Source organism: Mesoplodon densirostris, chromosome 2 (assembly GCF_025265405.1).
Source record: "Mesoplodon densirostris isolate mMesDen1 chromosome 2, mMesDen1 primary haplotype, whole genome shotgun sequence".
Taxonomy (NCBI): Eukaryota; Metazoa; Chordata; class Mammalia; order Artiodactyla; family Ziphiidae; genus Mesoplodon; species Mesoplodon densirostris.
In genome coordinates this window covers 168100696-168126491 of record NC_082662.1, presented here as the reverse complement: position 1 = coordinate 168126491, position 25796 = coordinate 168100696, and the positions used below count along the sequence as shown (strand labels likewise).

General features: G+C 45.5%; 1 protein-coding gene across 1 annotated transcript in view; it reads right to left on the bottom strand.

The window, feature by feature from the left end:
- Positions 1–2537: 2537 nt before the first annotated feature.
- The window catches only part of FAM78B (family with sequence similarity 78 member B), a 90542-nt gene continuing 67283 nt past the window's right edge, over positions 2538–25796 (bottom strand). The window contains exon 2 of the mRNA XM_060088615.1: positions 2538–3060. Within this exon, the coding sequence (XP_059944598.1) occupies positions 2538–3060 (523 nt within the window). The remainder of the gene's footprint in view (positions 3061–25796) is intronic.

The following is a 25796-nucleotide window of genomic DNA, read 5'->3' as shown; positions in this document are numbered from 1 at the left end:
AAGGATGATAGAAAGAAAAGGGATCATTTCCTTGTAAAGCAACTATAACTTTAAAATAATAGGCTGCAGGGCAATAGAGCATTCTGCCAGGCTGATTTCAGAATTGAGAGACCCAACTATGGAGTTCACAACAGTATGACTGAAAATAATCATAATGTATATTTGCACAGTGCCTTTAACTTTCATAAGCACTTTCCCATCTACTTTTCTCATTTTTGTTGTTACATAATTTTCCAGAAAACCTGTGGGAGGTCATTTCTTTTAAAACTCTGAAAAGTGTGAGTTTTCAGTAGGAACAAGTCTAGCTAAGTATGTAGCACCTTGCTTTATAAATACAATAAAAGTTATGCTGTAAACATAATTGTGTAAGTAACATCTTATTTTAATGGGCAGAAATCTTGTGTAGTATTTTGCAATGTAAAAAAATACTTCCTCATTAACCTTCTGTTTGTTACAATTTTAGATTTTTAAATATCAGGTTTTCTTAAAGTAGGGCCAACAGGGATTGGATTCCAGGATAAGTATCCACACTCCAGAATTCCATAAGGGTAGCATCTAATTCAATCACAGGGAGAGAGTCCTGTTTCTGACATCAGCGTGGAAATTAAGCAGTTTTATATTTAAACCATGGAGCTCTCTGGGACTACCTCTCCCATAAAACAAGGAGGCATAACATGGGAAGCGACAGAGGAATCCAAATGTAATAGCTGAATTATTTCTAAATGGAATGTCTCCAGGTCTTCTGTGAGTCACCGATGTGTCATTAACGTGGTGTTATAAATAGCTCAGCTTGACATCAATAACTGATCTATAAGAGAGTAGCTGGTGGTTGGGATGTGAGATTAACACTACATAATTTGGAGTGGATCTGTTAACCCTCTCATGTAAATAAGCACAATTCCTGGGACCTGAAAAATATTAGACTAAATTGCATTTTTAATAAAAGTAATAAACAAGTCCTCCTGTTTTTCCTTCTCCATTTTCAAACTGATAAAAGACAGGTCACTGGAATCAACCATGGAATTGTAATAATTGTGTTGAATCGTAACTCTCTCATCTCTGAAATTAGACTGGCAGTATCCACCCATAAAATCCACGATGATATTATGAGAGTTTTATAATTATTTTGCATGGGGGGGTTTGAACAAGGATCTATCTATCTATCATCTATCTATCTATCATCAAAATTAGCACTATGCAGAATAAAAGGAAAAACTCTTTTTGTAGTGATTTAAAAGCTCTTTCTGTGGTGATCCATATGGTAAAGACTGGATACTTTTAAAAGTTTATATTGGCCTGACTAAAGATCTCAGCAATGCAGATTTGCTTACTGTGAGTAACTCAGATTTTCATTAAGAGTCTGAAGTTAAGACTTATGAAGCACTTTCTCACAAATGCTCAAGCAGTTAGAGTTGAGCTTCTGTGAAACTGAGCTAAAATAAACATATATAAGTACACAGTATATGTACTGGGTATGCATAAAGCCTATAAGCACACATGCAGGTACAGCTGGCAAATCTGTTAGTAATTATGCTAAATATATCCTGGCATGTGTGCTTGCATGTGTGACTGTGTAAGAGTAAAAATACTATTCTTCCTTGTAGAAATGTTCTTGAAACTCTACATGGGTTCATGGCTTATAAACAATTATCTTTTTGTAAATTTAGGGCTGGTAATGGGGACAATAAGCAGCTGTAAACAAAATCACAATTCAGGTTTCACTAAAAACACGGTGAAGGCCCCAAATATCACAGCTATTGCAGAATACAGAACTATCTATCTAAATACTGTGATTGAGGATACGTTAAATAAGCAGTTTTTGGAAAGAGGTGGGTAGATGGAACCATTGGGAGCCACCATCAATTAGAACTACGGTCAGCAACTTGGACAGTTCCTAGGAGGCTCTCCCTCAGAATGGAACCAATATCGTGTCTCCAGTTTTCTTAGTGTTTCTTTCATTCCAGTGAGCATGTTGACGATCTGGTGATTAACTAAGACATGCACAGGTATTATTTTGCAATAACAAATTATTCCCTCCGCCTTCCATTGCCCATTCTCTTCACCACCTGACTTTCCTTCCGCCCCTTTCCCCAGCACCCTCCAGTTGGGCAGTGGAACAGTATGTCTTACAAACACCTGGTGTGGATGTTTTCACTCCCACGTCTAATTGGTTGGGAAGCAGCATTTGCCACAGGCACTGTTTAACTTTGTTTCCATCCCCTGCATCTCACAGGAAAGAAATGGTCAATAGTTCAAAGAATCATCCTGGTCAGCTCCAAAATATGGCTACTTGCATGGTAATCACAGCAAGTCTGTCAAATCAGTGATTTCTTTATTCCTAAAAGGAAGGGATTTTTCCTAAGGATTATGGTTCTACCACCCAAGGAGCAGCTCTACTCTTCACAAGTGGCTGCAAAGGCTGGCAAACCACGAGGTCTGCTTTGGCTCAGAAACTCAGTTTGGCTCCTGCCATCCCTGGCAACCTCACTGTGTGTCTCAGTGGCGTGTGCTCCACACACAGTCAGGCCAGTCTGCTTCTACTTAGGAGGGATCACAACCAGAGGTGGCCCCCGCTTGGGCCTCCACATGAGGACCTGGGCATCGTTGGCATTGGGTTTCACTAGTGCGTTGGGGGGAATAGGTTCCATCCTGCTCAGGATCCGGGGCTGCTCCTGCTGAGTCCTGCCCACCAGCCGGGCCCGTTGCCCCAAGAGCTGAAGAGGGTCCACCTCAATGTCCACCCTCATCCTCCACTTGATAGTCTGCAGAATGATCTTCTCTTTCGTGGTGGTGTTCATGGCCACCAGCCAGGTAGTGAAACTTTGGTCCCTCTTGATCCTCGTGAGCAGTGGCACATTGCTGTCACTCACTGGCACTGCCCACGTCACACTGGGGTAGAAATTGTCATTCATGCTGACGGAGAACCTGGAGATCTTGTTGGTGGGGCCAACCAGGGTCACAGTTTCTGTGGTGTTCCCGTACCAAGGGTAGCTCACCCCATCTGAGTCACTGATGGCTTTTACTCTCCCTTCCCTCAAGTCAGGCAGTTCCCAGCTTGACCTGGCAAAGCAGAAGAGATGCACAAGAAAAGAAGAGGCTTGAATGAATTTTTCAAAAGCTGGAGAGATGCCCACCACTTACTATCACAGTCAACTTGGGCAAAATGGGAAGTTCAGAGGGGAATTCAGGTCAAAATGTTCTATGCTGTGCTGTTTCGGGATTAAATGAGAACAAATCAAACCAAATCAAAAATAAAAAAGCAATACCAGAACAAGTTAAATTAAGCCATAGCTGGTCCAACTGGAAGCAAAAAGCTCAAAGAAGCATTTATGAGACCCACAAAGAGGCATCAATTAGCTGGAATGGTGCAATTGTAATGAACTACCTAGAGGCATTCAATTGCAAAAACCACTTTTTCAGGAAGTATGCGCATCTCTAAGGTTTGTTAAGAAAAGGTGGTGGTTGAAATCTGACATACTTGGAAGGAAGTATCAGGTGGAAAGGAAGGCAAAGGGAGGTAAGGTTAAAGGTTATACTGATTTCCTAGGAAATCAAAGTAGTAGAATTTCTACTTAACAAAGAAAGTTGTTTAATTCTAGTCATTGGCCAATCCAGCATTTAGAAAACAGACATAGAAACTGATAACACAGGAGATAATGGTCACCTTTGGGAAAACACCTCAATGTGCAAGTTGTGCCATAGGCTGGCATACATAGTCTCTACTATGCTGTTTTCCCATCAACTTTAAGTCCAGCCTGGAAGTCTAATTGCTCAGTTTAGCAAACTTGCTATTCTGGGTACTTTGTTACTCCTGGCTGCTCCCAACCTTGAAGAGAGGGAAGGAGGAGGATACGTGCCCTACTCTTAGCCCATGTTTCTCCCCCAGTGCTATGGACTACTCATCATCATCGTCATAGCTGATACTTACTGAATGCTTGCACTATTCTGACCACCATGCTGAGTACTTTAATTATGTCATTTCAGTTAATGCTCAAAATATCCCACAAAATAAATACATTTTTATTTCCATTTACACATGAGAGGGTGGAGGCTTAAAGATGTTAAGGTACATGCCAAGGGTTCTACAGATTGTAAGACGTGGAGCTTGGAGTTGTCTGACTCCAAAGTCTATGTTTTTGACCACTGTGCTACACTGCCTTCTGAAGTGTCCTTACATGATGCTGGAGGAAGCCAGAGTGGAGGGCATTCAGGCTATCCAGTGGGCTAGCAGCTCCCAGAGCTGCCATGGGAAGATGGACTGGGTCCTCCTAGGGGCAGACGTTTAGTCAGCAGAACCTGGCTATGCATCCTCCATAAATCCTTTCCTGGGACCAAGAATGACCCTCAGCAATGTTGCATGAGAATTTAATAATTAAGGAAAGAAATGAGACTGCTCCACTCATCAGCTAAGAGGTGGAAGTCTTGTTTGAAATGAAGTTCTTCTCTTAGGAAGTGACAGAATATCCTACGACTTTATATTTTTTTCTTTTTAAATATTTTTATTGAAATATAGTTGAACAAAATATGTTACATGTGTGTAATATAATGATTCACAATTTTTAAAGCTTATACTCCACTTAGTTATAAAATATTGGCCATATTCCCTGTGTTGTACAATATATCCTTGTAGCTTATTTCATTATTTATTAACATCTTTATTGGAGTATAGTTGATTTACAATGGCATGTTACTTTCTGCTTTATAACAAAGTGAATCAGCTATACATATACATATATCCCCATATCTCCTCCATCTTGCGTCTCCCTCCCACCCTCCTTATCCCATACTTCTAGGTGGTCACAATGCACTGAGCTGACCTCCCTCTGCTATGCGGTTGCTTCCCACTAGCTTTTTATTTTACATTTGGTAGTGTATATATGTCCATGCCACTCTCTCACTTCATCCCAGCTTACCCTTCCCCCTCTCCATGTCCTCAAGTCCATTCTCTACGTCTGCGTCTTTATTCCTGTCCTGCCGCTAGGTTCATCGGGATCGTATTTTTTAGATTCCATATGTATGTGTTAGCATACGGTATTTGTTTTTCTCTTTCTGACTTACTTCACTATGTATGTCAGACTCTAGGTCCATCCACCTCACTACAAATAACTAAATTTCATTTCTTTTTATGGCTCAGTAATATTCCATTGTGTATATATGCCACATCTTCTTTATCCATTCATCTGTCGATGGACATTTAGGTTGCTTCCATGTCCTAGCTACTGTAAATAGAGTTGCAATGAAGATTGTGGTACATGACTCTTTTTGAATTATGGTTTTCTCAGGGTATATGCCCAGTAGTGGGATTGCTAGGTCATACGGTAGTTCTATTTTTAGTTTTTTAAGGAACCTCTATACAGTTCTCCATAGTGGCTGTATCAATTTACATTCCCACCAACAGTGCAAGAGGGTTCCCTACTCTCCACACCCTCTCCAGCACTTATTGTTTATAGATTTTTTTAAAAATAAATCTATTTATTTATTTATTTATTTTTGGCTGTGCTGGGTCTTTGTTGCTGTGCTCGGGCTTTCTCTAGTTGTGGTGAGCGGGGGCTACTCTTTGTTGTGCTGCGTGGGCTTCTAATTGCAGTGCCTTCTCTTGTTGTGGAGCATGGGCTCTAGGCACACAGGCTTCAGTAGCTGTGACTCATGGGCTCTAGAGCGCAGGCTCAGTAGTTGTGGCACACGGGCTTAGTTGCTCTACGGCATGTGGGATCTTCCCAGCCCAGGGCTCAAACCCGTGTCCCCTGCATTGGCAGGTGGGTTCCCAACCACTGCACCACCAGGGAAGCCCCCTGTGTATTTTTTGATAATGGCCGTTCTGACTGGTGTGAGGTGATACCTCGAAGTTTTGATTTGCATTTCTCTAATGATTAGTGATGTTGAGCATCCTTTCATGTGTTTGTTGGTAATCTGTATATCTTCTCTGGAGAAATGTCTATTTAGGTCTTCTGCTCATTTTTGGATTGAGTTATTTTTTTGATATTGAGCTGCATGAGCTGCTTGTAAATTTTTGAGATTAATCCCTTGTCAGTTGCTTCATTTGCAAATATTTTCTCTCTTTCTGAGGGTTGTCTTTTCATCTTGTTTATGGTTTCCTTTGCTATGCAAAAGCTTTTAAGTTTCATTAGGTCCCATTTGTTTAATTTTGTTTTTATTTCCATTCCTCTAGGAGGTGGGTCAAAAAGGATCTTGCTGTGATTTATGTCATAGAGTGTTCTGCCTATGTTTTCCTCTAAGAGTTTTATAATGTCTGGCCTTACCTTTAAATCTTTGATCCATTTTGAGTTTATTTTTATGTATGATGTTAGGAAGTGTTCTAATTTAATTCTTTTACATGTAGCTGTCCAGTTTTCCCAGCACAACTTATTGAAGAGGCTGTCTTTCCTCCATTGAATATTCTTGCCTCCATTATGAAAATAATGTGACCATATGTGCATGGGTTTGTCTCTGGGATTCCTGTCCTGTTCAATTAATCTATATTTCTGTTTCTGGGCCAGTACCATACTGTCTTGATTACTGTAGCTATGAAGTGTAGTCTGAAGTCAGGGAGCCTGATTCCTCCAGCTCCATTTTTCTTTCTCAAGATTGCTTTGGCTATTTGGGGTCTTTTTTGTTTCCATACAAATTGTAAACTTTTTGTTCTAGGTCTGTGAAAAATGCCCTTGGTAATTTGATAGGGATTGCATTGAATCTGTAGATTGCTTTGGGTCATTTTCACAATGTTAATTCTTCCTGTCCAGGAACATAGTATATCTCTCCATCTGTTTGTATCATCTTTAATTTCTCTCATCAGTGTCTTATAATTTTCTGCATACAGGTCTTTTGTCTCCTTAGGTAGGTTTATTCCTAGGTATTTTGTTCTTTTTGTTGCAATGGTAAATGGGAGTGTTTTCTTAATTTTTCTTTCAGATTTTTCATCATTAGTGTATAGGAATGCAAGGGATTTCTGTGCATTAATTTTGTATCCTGCTACTCTGCCAAATTCATTGATTAGCTCTAGTAGCTTTCTGGTAGCATCTTTAGGATTCTCTATGTATAGCATCATGTCATCTGCAAACAGTGACAGCTTTACTTCTTCTTTTCTGATTTGGATTCCTTTTATTTCTTTTTCTTCTCTGATTTCTGTGGCTAAAACTTCCAAAACATTGTTGAATAATAGTGGCGAGAGTGGGCACCCTTGTCTTTTCCCTGATCTTAGAGGAAATGGTTTCAGTTTTTCACCATTGAGAATGATGTTGGCTGTGGGTTTGTCATATATGGCCTTTATTAGGTTGAGGTAGGTTTCCTCTATGCCCACATTCTGGAGACTTTTTCTCATAAATGGGTGTTGAATTTTGTTGAAAGCTTTTTCTGCATCTGTTGAGATTATCATATGGTTTTTATGCTTCTATTTGTTAATATGGTGTATTGCATTGATTGATTGCATATATTGAAGAATCCTTGCATTCCTGGGATATACCCCAGTTGATCATGGTGTATGATCCTTTTAATGTGCTGTTGGATTCTGTTTGCTATGATTTTGTTGAGGATTCTTGCATCTATATTCTTCAGTGATATTGGCCTGTAGTTTTCTTTTTTTGTGACATCTTTGTCTAGTTTTGATATCAGGGTGATGGTGGTCTTGTAGAATGAATTTGGGAGTGTTCCTCCCTCTGCTATATTTTGGAAGAGTTTGAGAAGGATGGGTGTTAGCTCTTCTCTAAATGATTTTTTTTTTTTTTTTTTTTTTTTTTGGCGGTATGTGGGCTTCTCACTGTTGTGGCCTCTCCTGTTGTGGAGCACAGGCTCCAGATGCGCAGGCTCAGCGGCCATGGCTCACGGGCCCAGCCACTCTGCAGCACGTGCAATCTTCCCAGACCGGGGCACGAACCCGTGTCCCCTGCATCGGCAGGTGGACTCTCAACCACTGCGCCACCAGGGAAGCCCGTTCTCTAAATGTCTGATAGAATTCACCTGTGAAGCCATCTGGCCCTGGGCTTTTGTTGGGAGATTTTTAATCACAGTTTCAATTTCAGTGCTTGTGATTGGTCTGTTCATATTTTCTGTTTCTTCCTGGTTCAGACTTGGAAGGTTGTACTTTTCTAAGAATTTGTCCATTTCTTCCAGGTTGTCCATTTTATTGGCATATAGTTGTTTGTAGTAATCTCTCACAATCCTTTGTATTTCTGCAGTGTCAGTTGTTTCTTCTTCTTTTTCATTTCTAATTCTATTGATTTGAGTCTTCTCCCTTCTTTTCTTGATGAGTCTGGCTAATGGTTTATGAATTTTGTTTATCTTCTCAAAGAACCAGCTTTTAGTTTTATTGATCTTTGCTACTGTTTCCTTTTGATTTATTTCTGACCTGAGCTTTATGATTTCTTTCTTTCTGCTAACTTTGGGGTGTTTTTATTCTTCTTTCTCTAATTGCTTTAGGTGTGAGGTTAGGTTGTTTATTTGAGATGTTTCTTGTTTCTTGAGGTAGGATTGTATTGCTATAAACTTCCCTCTTAGAACGGCTTTTGCTGCATCCCATAGGTTTTGGGTCGTCATGTTTTGTCATTTGTTTCTAGGTAATTTTTGATTTCCTCTTTGATTTCTTCAGTGATCTCTTATTATTTCTTTCATAGACTTGATTGACTATTTATTTTCCCATGTTAGGGAAGTTTGCAACTATAATCTCTTCAAATATTTTCTCAGATCCTTTCTTTTTCTCTTCTTCTCCTGGAATTCCTATAATTCGAATGTTGCTGAGTTTAATGTTGTCCCAGAGGTGTCTGAGACTGTCCTCAGTTCTTTTTGTTCTTTTTTCTCTATTCTGCTCTGTGGTAGTTATTTCCACTATTTTATCTTCCAGGTCACTTATCCGTTCTTCTGCCTCAGTTATTCTGCTATTGATTCCTTCTAGAGAACTTGTAATTTCATTTATTGTGTTGTTCATCATTGTTTGTTTGCTCTTTAGTTCTTCTAGGTCCTTGTTAAATGTTTCTTGTATTTTCTCCATTCTATTTTCAAGATTTTGGACCATCTTTACTATCATTACTCTGAATTCTTTTTCAGGCAGACTGCCTATTTCCTCTTCATTTGTTTGGTCTGATGGGTTTTTACCTTGCTCCTTCATCTGCTACATATTTCTCTGTTTTCCCATTGTGGTTAACTCACTGTGTTTGGGATCTCCTTTTCACAGGCTGCAGGTTTGTAGTTCCCGTTGTTTTTGGTGTCTGCCCCCAGTGGCTAAGGTTGGTTCAGTGGGTTGTGTAGGCTTCCTGGTGGAGGGGACTGGTGCCTGTGTTCTGGTGGATGAGGCTGGATGTTGTCTTTCTGGTGGACAGGTCCACGTCTGGTGGTGTGTTTTGGGGTGTCTGTGGACTTATTATTATTTCAGGCAGCCTCTCTGCTAATGGGTGGGGTTTTGATCTTGTCTTGCTAGTTGTTTAGCACCAGGTGTCCAGCACTGTAGCTTGCTGGTTGTCAAGTGGAGCTGAGTCTTAGCATTGAGCATGAGATCTCTGGGAGAGCTTTTGTCATTTGATATTATGTGGAGCTGGGAGGTATCTGTTGGACCAATGTCTGGAATCAGCTCTCCTCCTTCAGAGGCCTGACACCCGGCCAGAGCACCAAAACCCTGTCAGCCACTCTGCAGTTGTATGATCTTGGGTAGGTTACTTAACCCCTCACCAGTTTTGCTTCCTTGTGTGTTGGTCTTGGAGAGTCTCGTAAAGAGGCAGAGGGCAGCTTCAGCTCATGCTGGGGCACAATATTTAGAAGCTTGTTCCAATGCCATAAGCTGCTGCCAGCGGGTGCCACTTTCCCTGCAGGACTTTATACCAATGGCCTAAAAGGGATTTGTATTGCCTGGTTAATACTGAACTGTCTCAGAAGCTTTCACACAGGGACATGGAGAAACTGACTGCTGCCTCCTGCTGCCCCCACAGTACTCCCGATGCTAGGCAGCCCCAGCCTGAAGGGAGGGCAGGCTGGATTGCCTGGAGAGGAGGTGAGCCCACAGCTGCAAGAACCTTTTCTCTTGCCTCCATACCCTTGATAACCGCTGGGAAAAACTGCAGTGTATAATGCTTGGCAGAAATTAAGTAAGAGGAATTGACTTGATGCATAAAGTTGGAGACTTCAGTTACCATTTTGTTACCCACGTTAGTTGTAGCTGGGCCAAGGAGTAGCTCCCAGATAATTCTGCAGCCACTTCTTACTCTACAAAAGGAAATAAATGTTGTTTGAGTGGGGTATAATCATACACGGTCAGGTCAAGTGAGAACCAATCTGTCTGCTGGGTTGATGAAATGGTCACACTGGAGGCAGTTTTGTGCCCCGAGTCAAAGGGTTGTGACAATTATTCAGTCACCAGGCATTCATTTTCTGTGTTGCTTCAACCCTGTTCTTCATTTGACTTACAGTGATCAGGCTCTGCTGGCCTTTGGTTTCCTCTGTGGGACTGGAGGACAAGTATTCCCAATAGTGTAAAATTGTACTTGCCCTTCTGTCCTAAACACCGGGCCATCTGTGGCATGTTGCCTGGGGAGTTTGGCTTGCTATAACACTGACCTTTTCAGGACTGGCTAGCTTGGCATTCTATTCAATTACTTTGTCTATAGAGTCTTTACATTCATGTTTTTCCTCCATTTTCCTATCCAGAGCTATGTGAGCAGTGACTCGGGCCCGGGTCTAGAGGTCAGTTTTGTGGGAAAATCACAAAGCTTAGTTTGGTCCCAGATTTTCTGAAAACAGAGATAATACAATAAAGTTGCACTCTTGTGCCTGTCTTGAAAGAGAAAGAAGGAAGCTACCCTTATCTTGGAGGCTTCTCTGGAAGAGAGAAATAAAATAGACTTCTTAATCATCACATCAAAACAAAGGCACCAGAAATACAAAGGATAATGAGAGACTACTACAAGCAACTACATGTCAATAAAATGGACAACCTGGAAGAAATGGAGAAATTCTTAGAAAAGTACAACCTTCCAAGACTGAACCAGGAAGGAACAGAAAATATGAACAGACCAATCACAAGCACTGAAATTGAAACTGTGGTTAAAAATCTACATATAGCTGATTCACTTTGTTATACAACAGAAACTAACACAATATTGTAAAGCAATTACACTCCAATAAAGATGTAAAACAAAAACAAAACCAAAAAAAAAAAACAAAGGCACTTGGTGAGTGTAGTTAATGGGCACGGTGACCTTGGGAGGCTACACACTCGTTCCATCCATTGTTGTGACTTTGGCTACTGCTCTATTGGAAATCCCTCAGGTCTGAGGCATGTTCTTTTCCATAGCCCCAGGGGCCCCAGGACTACACGATTAATGGAGGGTTTGATTTTGGAAGCAGCCAAAATTCATTATGACTTAAGCGGAGTGAATAGGGACTTAAGCCTAGTGAACAGGGAGTAGGTTTCTTTTTGAAAAGTATCATATCATTTTTATTTCTTTCATGAAAAATAGCTATTAATGTGCATTCCAAGGTCGTGGCTTTTTTATTTTTTATTTTTGCAAAAAGAGTTTTGCCTGTAAAATGCATGACTGGTTTATGTAGCTGATAAATTGGCTTTCATAATAGCTTTCAAATAGTTCCTGATAAGTTCCAAGAATAACAGCACCATTGGAATCACTCTATGACCATTAGGACTACTTTGAATGGGATGCCAAAATCACTTCAAATTCCACATAGCCCAAACCAGACTCACCACATCCACCGTAAACTTGGCCCTTTCCCCCGTCTCTGCGGCAAACATTGGCCCACTGCTCACCCTGTCTTCCAGGACAGAAGTGAGGGTCATCTTTGGCTCTTCCTCTGCCTTCTCCTAGACTGCCAAAGCTGTTGTTACTGCATCTTGTGAATTTGCCCCATAAGTGATGCTTGAATTTATCTCCCTTTCTCCATTCAACTCTCACTGCCCTTGTTTAATCCAGGTCTTCAGCATCTCTTACCTGGTCTGCTGTAATGGTCCATAACTGGTCTCTCTGCATCCAATCCTGATCCCCCTCCAATTCATCTTTTAGGCTGCACTCATGTACAAATATGCAGATCTGATTATGTCTTTTCTCTACCTAAAACCCTTCAAAGTCTCCTTTACCTGGACATCACTGGCATCACCTACAGGATAAAATTCAAGTTCCTTAATAGGACATATGGGGCCCTCTGCAGTCTGGCCTCCCTGTCTCCACATACCATGCTGTTTCTCACCTCTGCCCTTTTGCTCACGCTGTGCCATCTGCCTGCGCTGCTCTTTCCTCTCCTAAAGTCTCACTGTGTTTAACTACTTGACATTTGAGAATCATTGCATGCATCACCTCCTCCAGGAAGCCCTCTCTTCTGTGCTCCCATGGATATATCTAGATCTTTACAGGTCCCAGATTATATTATAATTATCTGAAAGGCTTGCTCCCTTGCCTCCATCATTCCTGGCTCAAATATCATGTTCTCAGTGCAATATTTCCTGACAGTCATATTCAAACTGGCAACTTCCTGCGCCAGCCCTCACCATTCCTGTTTCATTTTTCTTTATAGCGCTGTCTAATATTTACATAATTTACTTAGCTAATGGTCTATCTCTCCTCATCTCACTCCCTAAATATAACCCCAAAGAAGGCAGGGATTTCCTATGTTTTATTCACTGCCATATCTCCAGTACTGACAATTTATTCACTGCTATATCTACAGTACCGACAACAGTGCCTGACACACAGGAGTTCAACATTATTTGTTAAATAAATAAGCATTGAATTGATCTGAAGTGAAAGATGGGAGGAGACTGTTTTCAGTTGGGATGCTGCTGCTTTTAGGAAGTTGCAAAGTTGGGTCTAGAGCTTAGGAGAAAATCAGGGCTAGAAATGTAAATTTGGCAGCTATCTGCATGGGGAGAATTGGTTGATGTGATGGGGATGGGTGAGATCTCCGGGGACGAAACAGAGATCTTAGGGGGCTTGTTAGATGGCCAGAAGACAAAGAGGAATCTGAAAAGCAGAATAGCCAGTGAAGGGGGGGAAGAACTTGTTTCCAAAGTCAAGAGAATTTCAGGGAGTCATCACTGGCAACAGCCACACAAATGGAAGAGAATGGGGTTAAGAAAAAGCCATTAGATTTACTATCAAGACAGCAGTAAAGATATGCTGGTGGAGGCCATTCTGTAAGGGGTTATGGAGGGAATGAATAAACACAAGAAAAAATGGAGAGTCCAGGGAGTTCCTTCAAGAAGTTGGGCAATGAAGGGGACAAGAAAGATAAAGTAGAGAGCTGATCAAGCAAAGAAGCTGAAGGCAGGATTTCTGGAGCCAGACTGTCTAGGCTTGTAAACCTAATGCTATCACTTAGTAGCTACCACTTACCAGACAAGTTACTTGCCATTTCTATACCAGTTTTCCCCATTTATCAAATAGACATAAGAACAGGACTTACTTGATGTACTTGGTGTGAGAATTAAATGACATAATGAAGGGAAGTACTTAACACAGTGTGGCACAAAGTACGTTACACTGAAGGTTAGGTATCAGTAAGGAACAGAGACGGGGCAGCGTTAGAGAAAAAGGAAATGAACAGCCACTGAACCCTTCCACGTGCAAGCACTTAATAGTAACTCTGTGAGGCAGGGATTATGATATGCTGTTCATCCATGAGGAAAAGTGGACTAGGCAAAGCCATATAGATGGTAAGGGGCGGTGCCAGGGTGTAAAGGCAAGCCTCCCTGGCCCCAAACTCTGCCTTTTCTACTGCATCACACTGTGGGAAGAGCTCCTTTGAGTTCTAAATTTTATCTCTCTTTCCTTGAAGTCTTTGATGTGGTGAATGGAGGAAGCAACCAAGACTGCCCTCAGGAGTCTTGGATGTCAGTCCCAAGGTGACAGCTGGCTGACTTCAGCAAATCAGCTTCAGGCTGCTCATGTGTGAAATGGGAAGAAAAATAACCCCGCCTCCTTAATCTCAGGGCTATTACCAGGATCAAATGAAGTGATGATCTGTGAGCAACTGCTTTGTAAACTGTGAACACCTGGTCAATATTAGTTCTTTTTTTTTTTTTTTTTTTTTTTTTTGCGGTACGCGGGCCTCTCACCGTTGTGGCCTCTCCCGTTGCAGAGCATGGGCTCCGGACGCACAGGCTCAGTGGCCATGGCTCACGGGCCCAGCCACTCAGCGGCATGTGGGATCCTCCCGGACCGGGGCACGAACCCGTGTCCCCTGCATCGGCAGGCGGACTCTCAACCACTGTGCCACCAGGGAAGCCCCAATATTAGTTCTTTTTTTTTTTTTTTTTTTTTTTTTTTTTTCTTTTTGCGGTATGTGGGCCTCTCACTGTTGTGGCCTCTCCCGTTGCGGAGCACAGGCTCCGGATGCGCAGGCCTAGCGGCCATGGCTCACGGGCCCAGCCGCTCCGCGGCATATGGGATCCTCCCAGACCGGGGCACGAACCCGTATCCCCTGCATCGGCAGGCGGACTCTTAACCACTTGCGCCACCAGGGAGGCCCCAATATTAGTTCTTATCATCTCATTCCTCTCCTTCTCCAACCACCCTTCTCCTCACTGTGATAAACACAGTGTTTTCCTTTCAGACAATCAGCCATTGACCCAAAGCTCACAGCTACTGGACTCGCCAATGGAGCTAATAATGAAAACATCAATTATTGCAACCTACGTGCTTTCTGAATTCCATTTTTAGAAGAAAGAGACAAATCTCAATCAAACAAGCGCATGTGAAGCATTTCATTCAAATAAGTGGTCCCTGGGTTGAGGTCCGGGTCTCCACCCAGACCCAGCCAGTTCTCCCAGTGTCCATGAGGGCCAGAGCACCTCTCTGAAGGAGCCTTGCTTTGCTCTTGCCAAAGCCCTGTGGTCATCAAGGGGATGGGGGGCCAGCAGCAGCATTCTTGAAGGCAGGGAGTGGGCAGTGTGCAGGGACACTGCTGAGATTACTGTCTCCTGATGGAGACTGGAATGGGAGTCAGGGGAACCACACATGGAGAGGACTGATGGTTTCAAGCCTGTGGAGCTCCCAGGGGAGGCCATCCAGGATGGTACTGCCCGTAGGCCTAGGTAAGGGAAGTCCCTGCCTGGCTCAACACTTTAAAGGTACCCACTCTAGTATCTTCTGGCTATGCCCTCACACATTGGGCAAGGAGTTTGTGGGACTAAGAGGGCATGCCCACCTAGAACCTGTGCCCCTCCTTCTAGACCACCCTCCAGGTAACTGGGATCCAGCTCAGATGGCCCCAAACTTGCTTTCAGGGTCTACACAGGCTTTTGTTTTCCCGGTCTGTTTTCCTAAGGGGACCACTCCACCTGTGTGTACACCCCTGGCCCCAAGGCTGTTTGTTGGGGGTATGCATGGAGTTTGGACAGACACATGTTAAATGTTCACATGCATATGTGTGATGGTCCGTATCTCAATATGGTACAGAGCAAGGGGAAGGAAGAGAAATGGAACCAGGGGCTGAAGGTTGGCTATTCCTACGCTGCTGCATCTGGCACAGAACTTTTGGAATCCAAGAATGCTAAACCTGAACCTGGCTTTCAGGTTGTTATAAAGACACATCTGTCAAGGTCAGAGGATAGAACAGTGTTTTGTTAGTCTGAATTATACATTTAGCATTTTGTTAGTTCGGCTTAAAATTAATACTAATATTTTAAAATATGGTACGTGGGCCTTCATTCTTCCCCTGGACCCTACAGATATTAGGGATGGGTAACAGGTGAGAGATCTATATCTACAGGTCTGGAACCATGGACAGTTCCAACCCTGAATTTTCGTTGGGTATGTGAGTTTTATTCACATCTGTTTAGTATTAACATTTACTCTTGGAAACAGCATTGCACCTACTTCTTACATGGATCGCATGACATGGGCATCATTCCAGTTCCATTACACAATAAGGAACCTGCTCAAGGTGACACAGCTAGTGCTGGGCAGAAGTGAGTTGCGAACACAAGATCTTATTCTAAATCACACGTGTTCCCTAAAGTGACTCCCTTGTACTAAATTAGGGCTCCAAAGGCTCTGAAAAATAATAACAGTCATGGATGATATTAGCTGGCACACACTGCTCTCACCATATCTGTTGTTAAGATATTAAAACAGTTTTGGAACAATGGCTAGAGAGACTCCCCTCTCCCCAGGAGCGTCCTCCCTGGCTACCCAGGTTCCTTCTTGGGCCCTCGTCGTGTCCCAAATCCAGCAACTATAGGGTTAGTGTAGGCAGAGCAGAGGCAGTTCTGTAGCTGGGTATCAGTCCTGGTCACATGCCAGGCGCTGTTCTGAGAGTCTGTGGTCTAACCGCCTCAGTGCGTCTGCTCCTAAAGAAGACTGGCCGCTGTGTAAACTTTACTGCACTTAGAGGGTGGAAAAGAGGCCCCTACCTTGTTTCTTTATGTCATGGCTCAAACCAATAGAGTTACCAGTCAGGAACGTGGAAGGTTTAGTTAAAGAGAACACTACGCTTTCTGAGAATTCAGCTTTTCTTCTCCATCCAGTGCTGAGAAGAGTCACGTGCCTATGTCCTGGGAAGCCTCCTGCTCAGCAACACTTCTGACTCGGCAGAGGCAGTGCCCAGCATCTTTCCTCCCCCCCAGACCCCTGCACAGGAGGCTCTGGAGACAGCAGTCCATGGTGGGCAGGGAGGTCGAGGGGGAGAGGGTGCAGAGAAGACCCTTTGGAAGCAGCAGAGCTCAGGGCTGGGAGCGGGCGGAGGTGGGGCTGGCGGGAAGCCAATACCCTGGATCACCCAGGGAGTCACGAAGCCCATGGCCCCTGGGTAGCCTCCCAGCCCACTCAGGCACCAATCCCAGCCCCAGCACTGGCACACATCCCGATTCTCAGATGGTCTGCACCATGATTACAGAGTAAGTTTTAAAATTAGGCTTTCCCTCATTCTGCACTGTTTATGTCAGACTCCGAGAAGCCTGTAAATACCACCCTCCCACCTCTGCCTCCGCGCCCTTCCTTCCTGACCACATCCTTTTCTTTCTGGCACACAGGGAGGCATTTTTTTTTCCCCCACAGCAGGAAAGACAATTCCCAGTGTTTTTAAAGAGTCATCAGTGTTGGGCGAGGCTCCATGTTTAACCGAAAGGTTTCTTTTGTCAGCCACCCTCATGTTCGGTTTAGACTGCGTTTCTCTACCACTGGAGACATCTTCTCAATATGTATTTACTCTTGGGCTTCCCTGGTGGCGCAGTGGTTAAGAATCCGCCTGCCAGTGCAGGGGATATGAGTTCGAGCCCTGATCTGGGAAAATCCCACATGCTGCAGAGCAACTAAGCCCGTGTGCCACAACTACTGAGCCTGTGCTCTAGAGCCCGTGAGCCACAACTACTGAACCCCGCACGCCTAGAGCCCATGCTCCACAACAAGAGAAGCCACCGCAATGAGAAGCCCACGCACCGCAATGAAGAGTAGCCCCCGCTGGCCGCAACTAGAGAAAGCCCTCGCGCAGCAACAAAGACCCAATGCAGCCAAAAATAAAAAAATAAATAAATTTAAAAAATATATGTATATACTCTTCACCAGTTAGAGGTCAGTTACTGTCTCGAAGCCCTGTCCTGGCTGGGTTCTCAGAGACCTCTGCTGCTTCGTCCTAGTTGACAGCCCTGAGGTCTTGGATCAGCGGCCAGTTTTCTGGGTCATGTCTGAGTAAGGTTTGCCTCTGACTCCAATTCTGAGCTTCTTGGAGCAAAGTGCCTTTCCCCACAGAGAGAGCTGTGGGCCTCGGTAGCCTTATCCACGGAGCATCCTCATGCGTGCCTGCAGGGCGGGAATGAGGACCCGGGCTGTGTCCCTTACAGAGCTGGCCAGGCGTGGGCACTCTGCTGGGCATGTGAGGGTCTGTGCTTGGCCTCAAGGAGCTCACAGCCAGCCTGAGGTGACCGGCCAGAAATCCTGGTGGGTCAGACGCCAGAATTTGTCTTTTCGCTCTATGTGCATGGCCACCACCCTGCTCCTCATCAGTTTTCCTTTCTCCAGGCCACTGCAATGACCTCCTTGCTAGACCCCCATGTCTAAGCTTGCCCTGCGCCCACAAGCCACGAATGTGGTTTTTAAGAAATGTACGTCAGATCATGCCTCACCTCTCTGAAAACCCCGATGACGACTTCTCTTGCACTGAACATCCACGCTGCATTATTTGGCCCCTGCCAGTTCTCCAGTCTCATCTCCACCACGTCCCCCTAGCTCCTTATACAGCCCCAACACTGACCTTTTTCATCCTGGGACAAGACAAACTCCTTCCCACCTCTGAGCCTTTGGACTTGTTGTTCCCTTTGCCCAGAACCCTCTTCCCCCAGCTCTCTCAATGCTTGGTTCCTTTTCACCCTCAATTAGCAGCTCCAAGTCACCTCCTGAGAAGGGCTGCCCAACAGTGCCAGTCTCCCCACCAGACTGCAGGCATCTCGAGGACAGGCCTCACTGCGCCTCCAGAGAGCCCAGAGCAGGAGCTTCCTTCAAGCTTCTGCAATGAGTGGGCGGAGTGTTTCCAGCAGAGCAGGCAGGGCCGGCTATTGAGGTTAGTTCCAGAGGGCAGCAGAGGGGATGCTATGGGGAAGGGTCTTCAAGAGACCAGGGGAACAGGCCTGATGTGACGACCAAAGGAATGCAAAGGGATTGTCTGAAGACACATTGGGAGGAGCGTCTTGAGCTTCCCAGCTTGGAGCTTGAGTTGAATGTCCTTCTGACATTCAGCATTGCCCAGGAGCCCGCCCCCCCCCACCCCCAGGTGCTGGGAGAGGCCGGAGGCACCAGGTGGTGGGGCTCATGAGCTGGCCATGGCAGTCAGCTGTATCCTCTACTTCCATCCCTCAAAGCAGACAAAGAGTGGACAAGAGAAGAGGGAAAGTGGACATGTGTTTTTTTTCTTCTTATTTTGGAATTCTGCTACTACAGGTAGAACCTCTGTTAAAATTTAAAGAAGACATTATTGGATGGAGACATCAAAATGTTAAAAGTATGATGATAAGATTATGGATATTTTCCTTTTATTTTTATTTTGTATATATTCTCATATAAAAAGAATTAATTTGTATTTATTCTGTAATCAAAAGAGATGAATTGCTTCACAGAATTGTGTATCATGAGGGTGAAGCATTTTGGGGGAAAAAAGAGGAAGAGGAGTGGCAACATAATGTAGGTTGAATTGAGCTGGGCAGGCCGAGGGGCAGCTAGAGGTGACATGGAGGAGCAGCGAGGAGGACTCACACAGACCTGTGTGCAGCTCTGGACAGCACCGCCTGCAGGGCCATGCGGACTTGAGCAAACAGCTAGGCCTCTTGGGTCTTCAGTTGCCAAGTATTATGGGAATAATAATAAAACCCACCTTATAGGTTGCTTTTAGAAATAAATGAGAAACCTATGCAAAGCAATCTCTGCAGTGCCTGGCACAGAGTAGGTGCTTCACAAATGGGAACTGTTATTACAGATACTGCTCATTTAAGGAGAATGTTGACTGGTTGGGACCAAAGCATCCTCAAAGGGTAAGAGGTATTTCCTCCTTTAATGCAGGTGATGTGGGCACCTGAGTATTTCCCTTCCATACTGACAAGGTTACAGGAGGGTAGATGGCCACCCTTCATTTACATGATGGGGACACTGAAGGAGAGAGAGAGAGATGATCCATTCATGACACTCACCAAGAAAGACACACATCCACATGTTCATTTCACAAAGGTTTTTGAGGTTTTCTTCTCAACATTGAGTCAGACTTTGTAGTTAACAGAGAGGACCTAGGACACCAACCCTCTCAAATTTTGCATGCGATTTCATGGGAGAAGGGTCCTGCTTTGGAAGCTGCTAGCTTGGCCAGAGACCACTCTCCCATGCTCTTCTGGGGTGACTTTTGGGCTACCTTCTCCAACGCGAGCCCTTTCACCTTCAATTTTTTTCATCTATAAAACTGAGAGGGTGGAATACACAATAATCTCATGAATAAGGCCATGTCTAATCCTATGTTCTTTGACCAAAGGCCTCAGTCCTTGTACTGATGGCCAGTGGGATTTTCAGGGCCATAGAGGAAGAAGTTCTGCTTTCAGAAGAGAACAGTAGTGGGTACTCCCCAGGGATGGGCTGCTCTCCCCAGAACACAGGATCCCACACAACTGGTTCTCCTTGAGATCCGAGGCCACTGGGGACTCAGGGTAGCTTCCCTGGGTCTACACTGGGCCAGGGTCCCCATTCACATTCCATTCCAGGGTCTGGCACCGTCCTGATTGAGTCTCCTGCACTACCTGCAGCTGGGAAGTCACTACAACTCTTGAGCCCTGATGGGTGTCTCTGACTTGCCAGTTGTCAGGCTTTCAGTCTGTGCCTTGGGTGGTGGGAGGAGACACCGCTCCTGCCTTCACACCACCTGGATCCCAGCCCCAAGCCAGCCCTGTCCTACAGTTTCCACTGGGGCCTAGAATCTAGGAGCTCCTGTGATGATGAAAGACCTTTGACACTGTCAACACCCAACCTCTTTCTTTCTTTGCATTCTTCCTCTTGTTCCTTGTCCCTGACTGGGAGGAGGTGTGGTTTGCTTATTTCTTTTTTTGTTATTCAAGTGGGATTCCTAGTAGGAATCTTCTGGTGATCCCTGGAGGAGGACATGTTGGGGTCCTCCCATTTACCCTGTCTTGGTGAGCTGACACAGTCTGGCACTGCATGCCCTGTAGTCTCATTGACTCTTTTAGCCCAGAACATCTTCAGCTTTAACTGTTATTAACAAAGATACAGCTAGTTTTCTGTGGGCTGAATCCAATGGTGGCACATGTATCTGATAAAGACGATGTGAGGAAGGTTGGCTGGGGGGCCCCCTGAGGAGGAGAGAGCCACTCTGCCAACCCCACTCTGCCATCTGGACCTAATGTGGATGGGGGCTGGGGCCGGAACTCAGAAGTCTTCCTATTTGGTGGCCTGACAGCAGTTGTTGTGATTTCTTCCCATCCAATTTGGAAATGATTAAGGGCAAAGATTCCTCAAGGGCAAGGGGATATTGGTAATGACACGATTGCCAAATCTTCCCCAAGATGAACAGGAAGTCACTAGATATATACCATCTGAATGAATGAATGAATGAATGAACCACAGCAGGACTCCTGGGCACAGTGTCTGAGCAGGAGTGAAGGGGCACCGCCCACCCTCTGGTATCAGAGAGCATCCTTACCCTTCCCCTGCCTCTGGTTACAGAGGTCTCAGGGACCCAGGGAGAAGTGACCAGGATTTGGACATGTCTGCTGTCATCTTGTTTAAACCTAGCTCCTCTGACCAGAGCTGCCCGAGGCTCACTGATTCCAGCCTGGGGAAGAGAGAAGGTTGCCTCCTTCCACTCCTGCCCACCCCATCGGCTGGCTGTGAGGAACGTCCCACAGGGCTGCGACTCAAGGATCTGGGTACTGCGGGGGAGGGGGGAAGGTCAATGCAAGGTCTGGGGAGGGGGGTCCTTGGCCTCAGCGTCTAGAGGAGCCTAAAGTCTGGAAACTGGGAAATAAAGCCAGAGATCTGTCCACTGGAGCAAGAACAAGACCAGGGGAATCAGATTGAGCAAAACAGCCATGGTGACAGGGTTGAGAAGATTAAGGCAGACAGAGGGGAGACTCTCAGAAGTCAGGTATTATTAATACTGCAACTACTCATAAGAACTGCTAATATATACTGGGGGCTTGCCATGTGCCAAGCATTCGACTAAATGCTTGATACATCAACCTCAAAGGAGGCACTGTTACTCCCTCGACTATTTTCTTCCCCCGAATAAGGGACCTGAGGCTCAGGTTAAGTCACCTGGCAAAGTCACAAAGCACATAGGTGGCTGAGCTGGTATGAACCTAACTCTCTAGCACCTGTGCCCACCTGCTGCCCAGAACCAAAGGTACTGGTTCTCTGCGTCCCCTAACTTGATTCCCCAAACACTGGTTCTCTGTACAGGTGAAACTACAGCTGAGTCCCCAGGGGAAGCATGGTGGCAGAGGGACAAGACTGCCAGGTGCTGCTGGGACCAGTCCTCTCTCACCAGCACTGGGCCAGGTGTGGCCGGGAAGATGGGAGCTGCACTCGCAGACTGTGGATACGCCAGTTCCCCTTCTCCCAGCTGCCAAGTCCTTCCGCTGCTTCTTTAGGGAGCTCCCGTTTCCCACTAAATAATGGCCAAGGAGAGAAGGGGAAGGGTGGGGAATGGTCAGGTTCATTAGTCTAAGCCGAGGAGGGAGGCAGACACAGGCTCACAGGAGGGACCAGGCTGAGGATGGAGGTGGAGTTATGCAGCGGCACAGGCTTTTAAAATCAGAGTTTACTGTTTTCATTAACTTTCCACCACGTGTTCATCACAGGCCACGTTTCACTGCCCGCTGAGCGGGGCAGCAGATGTGGGGAGTTACCGGCAGCAGCGAAGCTGGGAGCAGACAATGTGACGATGCCGGCGGCTCCGTGTGTGTCCTGGCGACAGGGCTGTGAAAATGATTTATTAGACAGGTCCCTGTTTAGCACACAGAAGGGGCGCCTGGGTGCAGGGAGCTGCGCACATATGTGAGCACAGAGGACTTCACGGGGGTCTTATTACACTAGAGGGCAGAGAGATTCCAAAGCACGCAGGGGCTTCTAAGTTTTCCCCCAGTACAGCATGTCCAGGCGGGATGCCCCTCCGGGCGAAGGTCAAGGTAAATGCTTCACACACTTGCTCTCTTGAATCTGTGCCAACACTGCCAGGTGGCTTCTTTTACCACCATCTTATTTTGCAAAGGAGGAAACTGAGACTCAGAAAGATTAAGAGGTACCTGGGATCACGTGGCTGGTAAGCCGTGGAGCGAGGATTCACACCCAAGCAGTTGCCTCCATGGTCCATATTTAAGCACTCGGCTCTCCAGAGACAGAAGGAAAGTACCTTTTCCTGAGCTCCTACTATGCTTCAGGCACCATGCTAGGTCCTTTTTCAACTCATTTGGTCTTCGTAACTGTCTTTGTGAAGGAGGCAAAACCCTGACTTAGAAATGCAGCAACTTAGATTGAGAGAAGTTAGGTAACCTGTGTACATTCTCCCAGCTAGTAAGCGCAGAGCTGAGGTTTAGCCCAAGAGAGACGCCGCACCCTTTCTCCTAAACTGGGTGCCTCCTACATGACAGTGCTGTGTTTTCAATTTTAAAAAGTTACACTACAGGGCCTCCCTGGTGGCGCAAGTGGTTGAGAGTCCGCCTGCCGATGCAGGGGATACGGGTTCGTGCCCCGGTCTGGGAGGATCCCATATGCCGCGGAGCGGCTGGGCCTGTGAGCCATGGCCGCTAGGCCTGCGCATCCGGAGCCTGTGCTCCGCAACGGGAGAGGCCACAACAGTGAGAGGCCCACATACCGCAAAAAAGAAAAAAAAGAAAAAAAAAAAAAAAAAAAAAAAAAAAGTTACACTACAGCTGACCCTCGGTATCCAAGGGTTCTGCATCCGCAGGTTCAACCAATGGTGGATTGAAAGCATTGGGAAAAAGAATTCCAGAAAGTTCCAAAAAGCAAAACTTGAATTTGCCATGTGTCCTGGTAACTATTTACATAGCATTTACATTGTATTTACAACCATTTACACAACATTTATATTGTCTTAGGTATTATAAGTAACCTGGGGATGATTTAAAGTATATGGGAGGATGTGTGTAGGTTATATGCAAATACTATGCCATTTTATATAATGGACTTGAGCATTCCCGGATTTTGGTATACTCTGGGGGTCCTGGAACCAAGTCCCCATGAATACTGAGGGACAACTGTATTTTTTTTTTTTTTTTTTTTTTTTTTTGTGGTACGCGAGCCTCTCACTGTTGTGGTGTCTCCCGTTGCGGAGCACAGGCTCCGGACGCGCAGGCTCAGTGGCCATGGCTCACGGGCCCAGCCGCTCCGCGGCATGTGGGATCTTCCCGGACTGGGGTATGAACCCGTGTCCCCTGCATCGGCAGGTGGACTCTCAACCACTGCACCACCAGGGAAGCCCGGGACAACTGTATTTTTGACACCACCTGCCCCAATCTGTTTTGTTTGTTGGTTGTTTAATTAATTCCTTTAGCACGTAATTCTTGAAGTCCTTTTGTGTCCAAGGTAATATGAGGGAGGGCACACAAAGCTGGCTGTGACCTGGCTCCTGGTGGGTTTGATGACCTTGATGCAAAGAGGAAGGTGAGGAGTGCCGCTCAACCAGAGAATATTCTGGGGGTGCTGGGATGGCAGAGGGCACTTGTTCTTAGTATCTTGAATGGGATTGTTTTACTGATTTCCTTTTCAGATAGTTATTATCAGTGTACTGAAATGCAACTGATTTCAGGAAGCGCTGTGTCTGCTGCTGTTTCCTTCCGCACCCCAGGGGCGGTGGCTCAGGAGTCAGCCTTCCCCAACATGAAGTCCAGGCTTGGATGCTTTGAGCCAATTCTGCTCAAGCTGTTGGTCACCTCCATCAAACACTCAGGGGACTGCCTTTTGCCCCTGGATGGATCATCTCTGCTCTGATGATTCTGGCTTCAGCCTGAGAGCCAGCAGGGGAGCTGGCTTTCAACAGAGGCCTCTGGAACCTCATGCTTTTTTAGATGTTCAGTTGAAATCAGGAGCTTTATGACTCTTCCTTTATTCAGAAGCCCATCAAAGCCAATGTGGGAGCTGCCGTGGATTCAGAAGGAACACCAGCATCACAACTGCATGGCCCTTCAGCCCCACCATGGTCCACTCTGACCTCACTCTCTTTCCAAGGGAATTTTCTTTCTTCTGCAGACCCTGCCTGGGTGGGGCAGAAAAAGCACTGGGAGGCAGAAGATCCAGGACCACTTTCCTGACTGTCACTCAGCCACATGACTCGCATGAGTTACATTATGACTCTCTTAGGCCTCAGTTGTCTGAGCTATAAAATGGAGATCATAATGCCCCCTTACGGATTCACCATGTGGGTTACATGAGAAGTAAGTACAATGTTAGGTTTTATGCCCATTACAACTTCCAGGCTTCATTGAGTAACTTCCAGCTACGGCCAAGCCATTTCTACCCTGTGATCCTATGTGAAGGGCTTCTTGATCAGTCTAGCCCACCTGACTTTCGGAGGGCTGTGTGACTTCTTCCCAGGAGTAGGGGCAGAGGAAGCAGATGCTGGATTAATCTGGGGTTTGGGTTTTGCTGGGTTGGTGGCCTCTCCACTCTACGACTCTTCAAAGGCTTCCTATCACAGATAGAATAAAACCTGAAGCCCTAACTTGCTCCACACAGCCCTGCTTAATCTGGCCTCTGACTCTTTCTCCAGCTTCATCTCACACTACACTCCCTGTGCTCTCAGGGCTCTATCCCCACCAGCTTCCCTTATAGTCCTGAAACATGCCTGCTCTTCCCTGCCTCGGAGACTTGGCACATGCTGTTGGGAAAGCACTTTTCCCACTGTTTGCATGGGTAACTCTGAATAATCCTTAGCTCTCAGTGCGAGTATTACTTCCTCTGGGACCTTCTCTAGTCTGCACACACCCTCCCCCAACGCTGAACTAAACTAGGTCTCTCTTATTGAGCCCTGTTCTTTTTCTGATTCATAGAACATATCACTGTTTGCAGTTACATATGTGAGTGTGTTTATGGTTTAACACCTGTCTCTTCATGCGGACTGGGACAGCTCAACTCTGATCACTGTTATAGACCCGGCACCTGACACAGTCTGCCACAGTCTGCCACACGGTGGTATTTCATGAACGTGTGGAAGGGTGAATGTCTGCAGAAGAGGCAAGAGGATGGAGGGTGTCGGAAAAAGAGTGATGGTGATGAGATGCCTGAGAGGTAAGGAGGCAGGGAGAAGGCAGAGGTCTCTGTGAGACGGAAGATGAGTCCAGTGGAAGGCCTGAGGGTGACTGTTTG